A 13,370-nucleotide genomic window follows, 5' to 3' on the forward strand; every position below is an offset into this window, starting at 1 on the left:
AAACTTCTAAATGATAAAAATCATGAATTAATCATGAATAATGGTGAGATGTCATTCAGAGGCTACAACAAAACACAATTACCAATAATAGGCGAGGGTAGCATTTTTTTTTGAGGGGGGGGGGGGTAATGATCTTTGCGCCTCTAACCTTCTAACTCATCATTCCTCACAATTAATTCCTAATTGTACATAATCATGGTAGCATCCACATGAAAGTAGCAGTGTTCAGAAATATATACTCTTATTTACAATAAAAGTGACTCCGACATGGCGCAAGACATTTTTCACCATTCAGTTTCCTATTGTGCAAAAAGATCATCCAAAACACAAACCGCAAATGTATCCAACGAGTTTGTATCGTCACAAGCTTTTTGTACAAGGAATATAGGACCAAATACTAAACTACTTAATACACTAGGTGAATTTGTCCAAATACTGACTTATTCGAAAATGGCCAGACGAGACAAAGTGCTTTAATTTCTAAAAACGGCAAAAACAGATATGTATGAAAATACCCTCAAATAAAAAAATAAAAAGTGACATTGTGTACTGCCTCCTAAGGAATTTATCATGGAATAGAGAAAACCTTCACGGCTGCCATCAACCTCTTGAACACTAGTGTTTCCCTTCCCAGGAGTCATCCCTTCTCCTGCTCGCTGTCCAACACTCACTCGATTCACTACGTTTTCCAAAAAACTAATTGAGGTGAAAACCAGAACCAAAACCAGAAGCTGACGCATGGGCGTCAGTCACGGCATATCAATTCCACAAGGACAAGAGACTAGAAACAGACTCACAGGTTTAAGGTATGTCTTCTGAAGGGAAAACCTAAGGTGTACCAACTCCAATTACCATCCGTGAAAACTCTGATTTATTGACAATTAAAACCAACCAATGTTCACCACTCCATCCATAATTCACATTCTATAAATGTTTCATTGTCGTTAATGTTGTGCAATAACTAGGCCATCTAAAATCATTTGAACGCTGACAGATAACTCACTCACACACACACACACACACACACACACACACACACACACACTGTTCCCACAGCTCGTTTGGTCCCCACAGATCCGACATCAAACCCTGCTGATGTCGGAGAGTCTCCTCTCATGTTCTGACTGAAGTGTAATTATGGTATAAACATACGGGTGTAATATGAGGCGGAGGGGGGAGATAAGCTGGCTTTCAAATGACAGAGCAGACCTGCTCTCAGCCCCTCTCGAAAATATGTTTATCAAAGTCAGCCAGCTCGCTTTCCTATACCAGATAACCACTGATACCATCAGCAGCGCTCAAAGAGTTGTGGCCAATCTGATCCGCTTGACGTGTGTGTGTGTGTGTGTGTGTGTGTGTGTGTGTGTGTGTGTGTGTGTGTGTGTGTGAGTGTGTGGGAGAGCGAGAGGGTGGGGGGGGTGCAGCAGAGAAAGAAAGAGCGGGAAAAAAAACGGGAGAGAATTGTGATAAGCAATGTGAGCAGTGGGATTGATTGACTGACTGGCTGGGTGAACTGAACTAACTGCAGTGCACAGGCAGAGTCGTGTGAATCCCTGAGTTAAGGTTAATGAGCTTACTTAGCCTCCAGGGCCAGTGCGATGATCCCAGCTGCCATAGGAGCAGACGCCGAGGTCCCTGTGTGGCTGTCTGTGCAGCGCTGCCGCAGATCTGTGGTGATCTACAGCGGGAGGGAGAAGAGGGGATGGAAAGAGAGGGGAGGCAGGGTTCAGTCCTGTGGATCAGGGGGAGATTGAGGCACACCTGAGACTGCACACATTCCAGCTTTGATATGCTGCCATGCTAGAGATGACACACACGCACTACCCTGCTGTTCCCGAAGGTACCTAGGAAATAATTTCCCAGCCAGAGGACCACAGGGAGTGGAAAGCAGGGAAATATTTTTTTGCAGGTGCCTCCTGAGTGGCGCAGCGATCTAAGTGTGTTGCGGCGTCACTACAGCCTGGGGTGTCATTACCGTCCGTGACCGGGAGTCCCATTGGGTTATCGCAGAATTGGCCCAGCGTCGTACAGGTTATGGGAAGGTTTGGCTGGGGGGAGAGGGGGGGCAGGCCAGGCACCTGCAGGCTGACTTCGGTCATTTGTTGAACAGTGTTTCTTCCGACACATTGGTGCAGCTGGCTTCTGGGTCATTTTTTTATTTCACCTTTATTTTTATTTTTTATTTAACCAGGTAGGCTAGTTGAGAACAAGTTCTCATTTGCAACTGCGAACTGGCCAAGATAAAGCATAGCAATTCGACACATACAACAACACAGAGTTACACATGGAGTAAACAAAACATAGTAAAATATACAGTAGAACAAAATAAAACAAAGTGCAAATGAGGTAAGATAAGGGAGTGAGGGCAATAAATAGGCCATGGTAGCGAAGTAATTACAATATAGCAATTAAACACTGGAATGGTAGATGCGCAGAAGATGAATGTGCAAGTAGAGATACTGGGGTGCAAAGGAGCAAGATAAATAAATACATACAGTATGGGGGTGAGGTAGGTACAGATGGGCTATGTACAGGTGCAGTGATCTGTGAGCTTGTCTGACAGCTGGTGCTTAAAGCTAGTGAGGGAGATATGAGTCTCCAGCTTCAGAGAATTTTGCCGTTTGTTCCAGTCATTTGCAGCAAAGAACTGGAAGGAAAGACGAGCAAAGGAGGAATTGGCTTTGGGGGTGACCAATGAGATATACCTGCTGGAGCGCGTTCTACGAGTGTGTGCTGCTATGGTGACCAGTGAGTTGAGATAAGGCGGGGCTTTACCTAGCAGAGACTTGTAGATGACCTGTAGCCAGTGGGTTTGGCAACGAGTATGAAGCGAGGGCCAACCAACGAGAGCGTACAGGCCGCAATGGTTGGTAAGTGTATGGGGCTTTGGTGAAAAAACGGATGGCACTGCAATAGACTGCATCCAGTCTGTTGAGTAGAGTGTTGGAGGCTATTTTATAGATGACATCACCGAAGTCGAGGATCGGTAGGATGGTCAGTTTTACGAGGGTATGTTTGGCAGCATGAGTGAAGGATGCTTTGCTGCGATATAGGAAGCCGATTCTAGATTTAATTTGGATTGGAGATGCTTAAAATGAGTCTGGAAGGAGAGTTTACAGTCTAACCAGACACCTAGGTATTTGTAGTTGTCCACGTATTCTAAGTCAGAGGCATCCAGAGTGGTGATGCTGGACGGGCGAGCCGGTGCGGGCAGTGATCGGTTGAATAGCATGCATTTAGTTTTACTTGCATTTAAGGCATTGAAGCTCGACAGGAGGTCAATTAACACAGTGTCCAAAGAGGGGCCAGAAGTATACAGAATGGTGTCGTCTGCGTAGAGGTGTATCAGAGAATCACCAGCAGCAAGAGCAACATCATTGATGTATACAGAGAAGAGAGTCGGCCCGAGGATTGAACCCTGTGGCACCCCCATAGAGACTGCCAGAGGTCTGGACAATAGGCCCTCCGATTTGACACACTGAACGATATCTGAGAAGTAGTTGGAAAACCAGGCGGGGCAATCGTTTGAGAAACCAAGGCTGTCGAGTCTGCCAATAAGAATGTGGTGATTGACAGAGTCGAAAGCCTTGGCCAGGTCGATGAATACGGCTGCACAGGGGGGGGGGTTTACTTGTATTATTTTCTATGGCGGTTATGATGTCATTTAGAACCTTGAGCGTGGCTGAGGTGCACCCATGACCAGCTCTGATACCAGATTGCATAGCGGAGAAGGTACGGTGGGATTCAAAATGGTCGTTAACTCCGCTTTCGAAGACCTTAGAAAGAAAGGGTAGGATAGATATAGGTCTGTAGCAGTTTGGGTCTAGAGTGTCACCCCCTTTGAAGAGGGGGATGACCACGGCAGCTTTCCAATCTTTGGGAATCTCAGACGATACAAAAGAGAGATTGAACAGGCTAGTAATAGAGGTTGCAACAATTTTGGCAGATCATTTTAGAAAGAGGGTCCAGATTGTCTAGCCCGGCTGATTTCTAGGGGTCCAGATTTTTCAGCTCTTTCAGAACAACAGCTATCTGGATTTGGATGAAGTAGAAATGGTGCGGGCTTTAGAGGATTGCTGTGGAGGGTGCCGGGCAGTTGACCGGGGTAGGGGTAGCCAGGTGGAAAGCATGGCCAGACGTAGAGAAATGCTTATTGAAATTCTCAATTATAGTGGATTTATCGGTGGTGACAGTGTTTCCTAGCCTCAGAGCAGTGGGCAGCTGGGAGGAGATACTCTTATTCTCCATGGACCTTACAGTGTCCCAGAACTTTTTTGAGTTAGTACTAGAGGATGCAAATTTCTGTTTGAAAAAGCTAGCCTTAGCTTTTCTAACTGCCTGTGTATATTTGTTCCCAATTTCCCTGAAAAGTTGCATATCACTGGGGCTGTTCGATGCTAATGCAGAACGCCATAGGATGTTTTTGTGCTGGTCAAAGGCAGATAGGTCTGGAGTGAACCAAGGACTATATCTATTCCAAGTTCTACATTTTTTGAATGGTGCATGCTTATTTAAGATGGTGAGGAAGGCACTATTAAAGAATAGCCAAGCATCATCTACTGACGGCATAAGGTCAATGTCATTCCAGGATATCCCGGCCAGGTCGATTAGAAAGGCCTGCTCTTAAAAATGTTTTAGGGAGCGTTTGACAGTGGTGAGGGGTGGTCGTAGACCCATCGCGGATGCAGGCAATGAGGCAGTGATCGCTGAGATCTTGATTGAAAACAGAGGTTTATTTGGAGGGCGAGTTAGTTAGGATGACATCTATGAGGGTGCCTGTGTTTACGGATTTGGAGTTGTAGCCGGTAGGTTCATTGATAATTTGTGTGAGATTGAGGGCATCAAGCTTGGATTGTAGGATAACCGGGGTGTTAAGCATGTCCCAGTTTAGGTCACCTAGTAGCACGGGCTCAGAGGATAGATGGGGGGGCAATCAATTCACATATGTTATCAAGAGCACAGCTGGGGGCAGAAGGAGGTCTATAGCAAGCGGCATCAGTGAGAGACTTGTTTCTGGAAAGGTGAGTTTTTAGAAGTAGAAGCTCAAATTCTTTGTGTACAGAATTGTATAGTAATACACAACTCTGCAGGCTTTCTTTGCAGTAGATTGCAACACCGCCCCCTTTGGCAGTTCTATCTTGGCAGTAAATGTTATAGTTAGCAATGGCGATTTCAGGGTTTATGGTGGTTTTCCTAAGCCAGGATTCAGACATCCGGGTTGGCAGAGTGTGCTAAAGCAGTGAGTAAAACAAACTTAGGGAGTAGGCTTCTAATGTTAACATGCATGAAACCAAGACTTTTACGGTTACGGAAGTCAACAAATGAGAGCACCGGAGGGTGGGAGTGGAGCTAGGCACTGCAGGACCTTGATTAACCTCTACATCACCAGAAGAACAGAGGAGAAGTAGGATTTAAAAAAAATCTGTTCCCATTGCATGGACTTAGTATATCAAGGGTGGGAGAGAGCTTAGCGTTTTGCACCAAATCCAGTCAGTCACAATAAAAGCCATCAAAGGGATCCCTTGCTGACCAACCGTCCGGTCACTTCAAATCAAAAATCAATTCAAATTTATTTATATAGCCCTTCGTACATCAGCTGATATCTCAAAGTGCTGTACAGAAACCCAGCCTAAAACCCCAAACAGCAAGCAATGCAGGTGTAGAAGCACGGTGGCTAGGAAAAACTCCCTAGAAAGGCCAAAACCTAGGAAGAAACCTAGAGAGGAACCAGGCTATGTGGGGTGGCCAGTCCTCTTCTGGCTGTGCCGGGTGGAGATTATAACAGAACATGGCCAACTTCAGAGGTGGAAGACCATCTATAGACGCCAACATATCCCGGTTGTTGGACTGAAGACACCAAAGGTAGAATGGGGAAACCAGCTTGTATCTGGGTCACAGTGATGGAGGGAGGCATGATTGAGAAAGCTGCTGGTAGAGGATCTGGGGCTGTATTCATTAAGCATCTCAGAGTAGGAGTGCTGATCTAGGATCAATTTGCCTTTTAGATCATAATAAATAAGATGTATATGCACAGGGGGGGGACCTGATCCTAGATCAGCACTCCTACCCTGATATGCTTTACAAATACGGGCCCTGGAGTAGGACGTTGTGTGCATGACCGTGTGTGTTGAGGTGCTGGTCATTATTCTGCATGAGTCTGGAGGCCAGCGCTGGCCTGGCTGGTTCTTAGGGACTGCTCTCTCTCCCTCTTTCTCTGCTTGGTCTCTAGAACCTCTATTGGGAATGTGGCAAAACACTGCCAGACAAGCTGGGACAACAGTCACTGTCTGTCTGACTGTCTGCCCCAATGCCAGCGGTGGAGAGTAGGAGGGGGTTAGCCCAGGACACACAGCTTGACACCGACACACTGACCTCATTCACCCAGCCTTGGGTTCAAAAGCCATGTGCTTTAAAAACAACCAAAGCTTGTTTGTCCACACAGGAATCAGTTACGTGTTCGTGTGCCATCTAGTCAGCCTAAATGACAAAGCAGAATTAGCACATTTAGTGCTCTCTCTCGCTCTCACACACATTACGTTAGTCCATCATATCCCATGACGACTTCCACTTCTGAGTTCACAGTGAAGTTTTTTGGTGACTGTCGAGTCCAATCCGAGATCCACAAACTTTATCGCAGGCAGGGCATGTCCGTGTTGGCGAGGGCAGGTATGGTTATGTCTCCTGAGCTATTTTGACTGTTTCTTTGTGCTCCTCTCCTCCTCTGAACACCGCTCTGGCAGAGCTGCCGCCAGGTGGAACGGTGGGCAGCGGCATCCTCCAGGTCTGTGGGTTTGATGGTGCACTTCCTCAGCTGGTCCTTGTAGCGCTGCATCTGCCCCCCTACAGACCGCCGGCCGTACAGGATCTTCTGCAAACAAGCGCTCCACAAGACATTCTAATGACATGCCCAAGCCAGCAGTCGGTGTTTGAGTGACCGTGGCCTCCATACTTTTGCAGTTGGTCAAAGCCAGGTGATTCCCAGGATGCGCTGCAGGCATCTTACGTGGAGTCGCTCGAGCCACTTGTTGTGGCGACTAAGTGACTCAGACTTCACAGCTGTAAAGAAGAGTGGGGGTGCAGGCGGCTTGATAGACGGCGACTTGTGTGGAGGTGGAGATCCCCGTTTTGGAAGACCCTGCGTCTGATTTTCCCGAAGGCAGCTGATGCTTAATCCTGTTTAGAATAGAGGTTGACGCTGCTGCCCAGGTATTTGAATGACGGGACTATTGCCAGTGATGTGTTCACTGGTGAAGACAGGCATGGTGGGTGGAGAGCTAGCTCTGTCTTGGTGGTGTTGATACAATCCCATCCTACTATAGACCCTCACAGCCGATACAAGGACGGACTGAAGGTCTTCCAGAGTGTGGGCCACAAGAGCTCTCTCACACACACACACCTCAACTATCAGAAAGTCGTAGTTTGCTCATCCCTCTGCTGCTGTATGTTGTGGTAAGAATGGAGGGTCAGTCTCACACACACACACACACACAGAGACTTACTATCTTGCGGTCGTAGTTCTCTCCGCTACTGTAGGTGGTGGTGAGGGTGGAGGAGCACTCCTCCAGGTACCAGGGCTTGCGTCCGCTCTCGGCGGTGCTGGAGATTGAGATAGTGTAGATGCTGTTGGTATAGCCGTCACAGGAGCAGTGGTCCCGGCTCCGCCCGCCGTTCCCTGACGCCCACACAAAGATGGAGCCACGCCCCTTCCTTCCCTGGCAGGAAATCAAACCATTGTCAATTAGATCAGAGGCGGGATTTCCTGCCCGTGGGAACAACGGTTCTTCCGCCCATTGATGCTCTAATGGTAATAGCAGGTGCATGCAGCAGTGGCAGGGGAATGAGCACATGAATTACATTAGCCCAAATTACTTAATGGAGCAGCACTATCACACAGCTTCAGTAAGCAGAGATATTTACATAGAAATACAATTACTTGAGCGGGCATCCCCAATCAAATAAAGTCAATGATGCCAAAATGCCAAAATTATATTTATATGGGTTTTTATTGGTGTATGATTGGCAGAGAAACTGGAGGGAGCCTACTGCTCTGTGAGCTCTGACTGTCACTCAAACACATCCACACACACAGAGGGGATAAAAGGTGGAGGGAAGCGCTTCAAAAAGGCCTCTGTCAGCCTGTGATAAGAGATAGAAGCCCCTCTGAGTGAGGAGAGAATCAGACAGGACGAAACGCTGACGGAAAACTGGGACCAGCTTTGAAGGGAGGGAGGGAGGGAGGGAGGGAGGGGGAAAAAAGGAGAGGGCGAGAAAGAGAAGCTGTGCGAGAAAGGAGGGGAGAGATACAGAGGGTGTGTGACAAACAGAGAGAGACAAAGAGAGCGAGAAAGTGAAAGAGCAGGTAGGGAGATGATGACTTATTGAAGCAAGAGGGAGACAGACAAAGACAGAACAAAACATTTTTAAAAACCAAAAAACGTATACGAGACAATTAGCTCAAGTTTCCAAAGAGAGCGTGGGGGCTGGGTCTGGGGGACCTGCACCCTCTAACCTAACAACAGCAACACACACCTCTCCCTAACCGGTCAGTAATATCTCAAACATACGGGGGCTAACACATTTTCTCCACCCTTCCAACTGGTTACACAGTCTCCCCGCTCACTAGCCTGTCACATCCCCTTTTCTGTAGGCCAACCTGCCACGGTGCTGCCACACACACACACCTCCAACCATCTGTCATAATAGTCCAATAGACTCTGTAGCTTCCACGCACAACAAAGACATACACTGAGAATACAAAATAGAAAGCCTGCTCTTTCCATGACATAAACTGACCAGGTGAGTACTATGATCTCTTTACATTTATTACATTTTAACAGACAATCTTATCCAGAGCGATTTACAGGATCAATTAGGGTTTAAGTGCCTTGCTCAAGGGCACAGACAGATTTTTCCAGTCGGCTCTGGGATTCAAACCAGCGACCTTTCAGTCATCGGCCCAACACTCTTAACCGCTAGGCAACCTGCCGCCCTTATTGATGTAACTTTGTTAAATCCACTCCAAATCAGTGGAGATGAAAGGGAGGAGACAGAGTAAAGAAAGATTTTTAAGCCTCGAGACAATTGAAACATGGATTGTGTATGTGTGCCATTCAGAGGGTGACTGGGCTAGATACAAAATGTAAGTGCCTTTGAGCGGGGGTATGGTAGTAGGTGCCAGGCACACCGGTTTGAGTGTCAAGAACTGCTGGGTTTTTCCACGCTTCAATAGTTTTCCCCTGTGTATCAAGAATGGTCCCTCACCCAAAGGACATCCAGCCAACTTGACAACTATAAGAAAGCATTGGACTCAATATGGGCCAGCATCCCTGTGGAACGCTTTCGTCACCTTGTAGAGTCACCGACGAATCGAAGCTGTTCTGAGGGCAAAGGGGGTGTTCCTAATGTTTTGAATACGTAACCCACCACCAAAATCTAACCATCGTTTGACTTTCTCTAGAATCAAAATGTAAGCAGCACGTCTGACTCAGCATGGAGAGGGCACTCTGACATCATCACAAGCGACCTTGTGAAGTCAACTCCCCTCCACTTAACCCCTGGGCTAAGCTCTTCCTTTGAGCCACTCCACAAAACACTCATGAATATGGATACAGCACATGAATACGCTAATCAGACCAAGCGCTTTAATACAAATGTCGAGAAGTGCCCCCGAGGCATTGATTACACTCTGGCCGCCGAGTTACAGCGTGCGTTTGTCCAAGTCAATGTGTATTCTTTGCACCAGTCTTCTTCTGAGAGCGAATTGGTGTTTTGATCGTGGGTATAAGTGTGTATTGTTAATGTGCATGTCTACTGTGTGTGTGTGTGAGATGCACCATGCGGATGCCGTTCTCGAAGGCCTGCCTTGCCAGCGAGGCGGGGCCATCCACGGTCTTGCCGTCGTCATCAGGACCCCAACTGGCGCTGTAGATGTCAATGTGCTGCGGCTGCAGACTCAGAGACTTGGCCTCCACCATGTCTGTCACATCACCGTCCAGCATCCGCACCCCTGACACACACACACACACAAAATGTAAAAAACAGTACATTTGGCGCACACAGTTTACATCACACACTCAAGCACAGATACATAGCGTAAACCCAATGCTCACCCCCTATCCGTGCGTTGTAGGCAATTCCCACAGTGCAATGGGAGTTGTTAGCAGATGCAGCAACTTCCCCAGCACACCGTGTTCCATGCCTGGAGAGAGAGCAGGGACACTTTACTTTGCGCACATAAACACAGAAACACATTTCCACAAGCGCACATTTATAAAACTCACACAAATATGTAAACAGATACACTGAGGAACGCACAAACAGTCGGGATAGCGTCGGACACCCTGCACGTTCCCGGTAAAAGACGCATGGCTGGAGAACTAAGTGGAGTTAGACTTAGTTCAAACTACGGCCTGGAGGAACAGGCCAACTCATGGCCAGTAGCAGGGGCTGAGTCTTGTCCAGAAGGGCATGCAATGGAGAACGTATTATAGTCAGTTTTCCTCAGTTTGGTGCGTAACGAACATGGCCCTGCTGTCAGAGGCAGCAGCAGCTGCACTGGGTTACATACAGCCCTCAAATATTTTCACAATGTGAACGAGACAAATGTTTTGCATGTCCCCGAGCCCTCAACAAACAAGGGTAACATTCCGCCACAGACTGCAAGCGACAATCGGCCAGGGTCAGTGACCAGAGCAAACAAACAAGAGTGTCTTTTAGGAGGAGGAAGAGGCAAACTCTCGCTCGGCACGACTAGCCCTCATGCCGAGAACATCTGGACCGAGCGGCCCAGAGTCGCCACTGACTGCTGTCATGGCAACCCCAGCATCTAACCCGTGGCAGGCAGACGCACACACCCTCGCTAGCTTATGGTTTCCACTGTACTGTATTCCATCACCTGGCTAGAACCTCCCTCCACAACACAGCTCTTCCCCTATAGCAGACAAATAGTAGGGAACATTCAAATCCTGTAGCTCCGTTTGGCATCCCACAGCTCCATGTTCTGCCCGTTTCCTGCGTCTCCTCTGCGTACGTGCGTGGAGTGTGAGCTCGTGTCGTCTGCTCTCAGCCCATCTCGGTTCCATGCCTGCTCCGCATCACTCTGAACCACACCGTCTGTAGGATGACTAAAGTTCAATCTGAACAACGCACTGACTGGATCAATTCTGAAGGTGATTCCTTGGTTCAGCCCACAGAAGTGGACTTCTACATTATAGCAGAAATTCTATCACATGGAAATGTTCGAACTCAGCAGCGGATACGTTCGTCACACAGGAAATAAGCGGAAAGAACAGCTTGTTCTCCTCTGGGGAAAAAAACACACACACAAAGGTAACACACCACACAGCGGATGCAAGTTTAGTGTCCGTTTACTTTGAACATCTGTGAAACTGCTGGTTTAAAAGAAAGGGATGGTAGAGTGAACTGTAACCAATCCATTCTGGTCTCCTTGGTTGGTCTGGATCAGAAGTGGCGAGTCCTCGTTCTTCAAATCAGTACCATGTCATAAAATAAAGCTGGGGCAAATTGGAACTCCTACCACCACACGAGTGTACTCGCAAACGTATCGGAGAGGGACGTCTGGAGTGCATCAGCAGTTAGTGGGGAGCTTTCATAAAACCTCTCACAAAATGGTGTTCCCCTCTATGTTCGTATGATATCGGAGGCTGGACATGTTGGGACAGTGCAAAGATAGAGAATCTGTCTGAAAAGCGTGTAGTGTGTAAGCTTTAGGTAGCAGGTACACACTAACAGCTGTGTTCCAGTATCCCCTCGAGCAGCAGACTGCCTAGAATAAAGCAATGAGTTGGGCCATGCATTCTAAGCGGTATGCTACTATGGACATTGGAACCTACCCATTATTGTGACAAGACTTCTCAACAAACCTCAGTCAGAGGGGGACAGAGAGAGCGAGGGAGTGAGCCATTGCAGGCCCTGATCTGTCTAGAAAGCAGTGGGCTATTAAACCTCCTGTCTCTTTAAGAAAACAATCTACAACAGAGCACTGAGGGTTTGCCAAGGCATTTTGGCTAGAGGGTCCAAAAACACTCTGACAGCCAAACTGGTGCAGGACACAGGGCTCCCAGGCAGAGGAGAGTTCTCCACACACACACAGTGGAGAGTGATACTGTGACACGGTATCTTACTTGTTCTCGTTGCTGGCATCGTAACGGGGCATGGGGTCCATGTCATTCCCGTTGACATCATAACTGGCTTGATTGTCCTGGAAACAGAGGAAATACCTTCACCATCATTTGTGTTCTTATGGCCGAGCAGCAGAAATCAGCCAATGGCTGAATATGCAAAACGCACACACACCCAATTCCAAACCCCATTCCGACCCCCCACACACACCCCATTCCAACCCCCCTCCCACACCCCATTAAAAAAAAAAAACACCCCCATTCCAAACCCCCACACACCCAATTCCAAAACCCCCACCGCATTCCAAACCCCATTCCAACCCCCCACACACACCCCCATTCCAAACCCCCACATCCCCGGTTCACACCCCCCATTCCAAAACCCCCACCCCATTCCAACCCACCCCATTCCAAAACCCCCACACACACACCCCATTCCACCCCACACACACACACACACACACACACACCATTCCAAAACCCCCACACCATTCCAAACCCCCCACACACACCATTCCAACCCCCCCACACACACACCATTCCAAACCCCCCACACACACACACACCATTACAAACCCCCCCCACACACACACACCATTCCAAACCCCCCACACACACACACACACCATTCCAAACCCCCCCACACACACACACACGCCATTCCAAACCCCCCACACCCCCATTCCAAAACTCCCCCAACACACACACCATTCCAACCCCCCTACACACACACACACACACACACACATTCACATTCCAAAACCACCCCATTCCAAAAGCCCCCACACACCATTCCAAACCCCCCCCACACACACACACACACACCATTCCAAACCCCCCCACACACACACACCATTCCAAACCCCCCCCACACACCCATTCCAACCCCCCCCCACACGCCATTCCAAAAACAGACACACACACCATTCCAAACCCCCCACACACACACACACCATTCCAAACCCCCCCACACACACCATTCCAAACCCCCACACACACACACCATTCCAAACCCCCCCCACACACACACACCATTCCAAACCCCCCCCACCACACACCATTCCAAACCCCCCACACACACACCATTCCAAACCCCCCCCACACACACACCATTCCAAACCCCCACACACACCATTCCAAAACCCCCCCCCACACACACACACCATTCCAAACCCCCACACACACACACCATTCCAACCCCCCCACACACACACACACACATTCCAAAAC

At 48.3% G+C, this 13,370-nt stretch overlaps 1 protein-coding gene across 6 annotated transcripts in view; it reads right to left on the reverse strand.

Annotated features, from left to right (window-relative positions):
- Positions 1-13,370, reverse strand: part of LOC118358094 (proprotein convertase subtilisin/kexin type 5-like) — a 44,366-nt gene that overhangs the window by 17,110 nt on the left and 13,886 nt on the right. For 5 of the 6 annotated variants that reach the window (XR_008078815.1, XR_008078814.1, XR_008078813.1 and 2 more), the window contains exons 5-9: positions 12,144-12,220; positions 10,110-10,198; positions 9,834-10,006; positions 7,500-7,712; positions 1,578-1,678 (exon numbers count right to left, since the gene is read on the reverse strand). Coding sequence is in view for 3 of the 6 variants with exons in the window: in XM_052478583.1 (XP_052334543.1) it covers positions 1,578-1,678; positions 7,500-7,712; positions 9,834-10,006; positions 10,110-10,198; positions 12,144-12,220 (653 nt within the window). In the remaining 3 variants the exon portion in view is untranslated. The remainder of the gene's footprint in view (positions 1-1,577; positions 1,679-7,499; positions 7,713-9,833; positions 10,007-10,109; positions 10,199-12,143; positions 12,221-13,370) is intronic. The other variant, XM_052478584.1, reaches the window with a different exon arrangement.

This window comes from Oncorhynchus keta, chromosome 25, assembly GCF_023373465.1.
Source record: "Oncorhynchus keta strain PuntledgeMale-10-30-2019 chromosome 25, Oket_V2, whole genome shotgun sequence".
In the NCBI taxonomy this organism is placed as follows: Eukaryota; Metazoa; Chordata; class Actinopteri; order Salmoniformes; family Salmonidae; genus Oncorhynchus; species Oncorhynchus keta.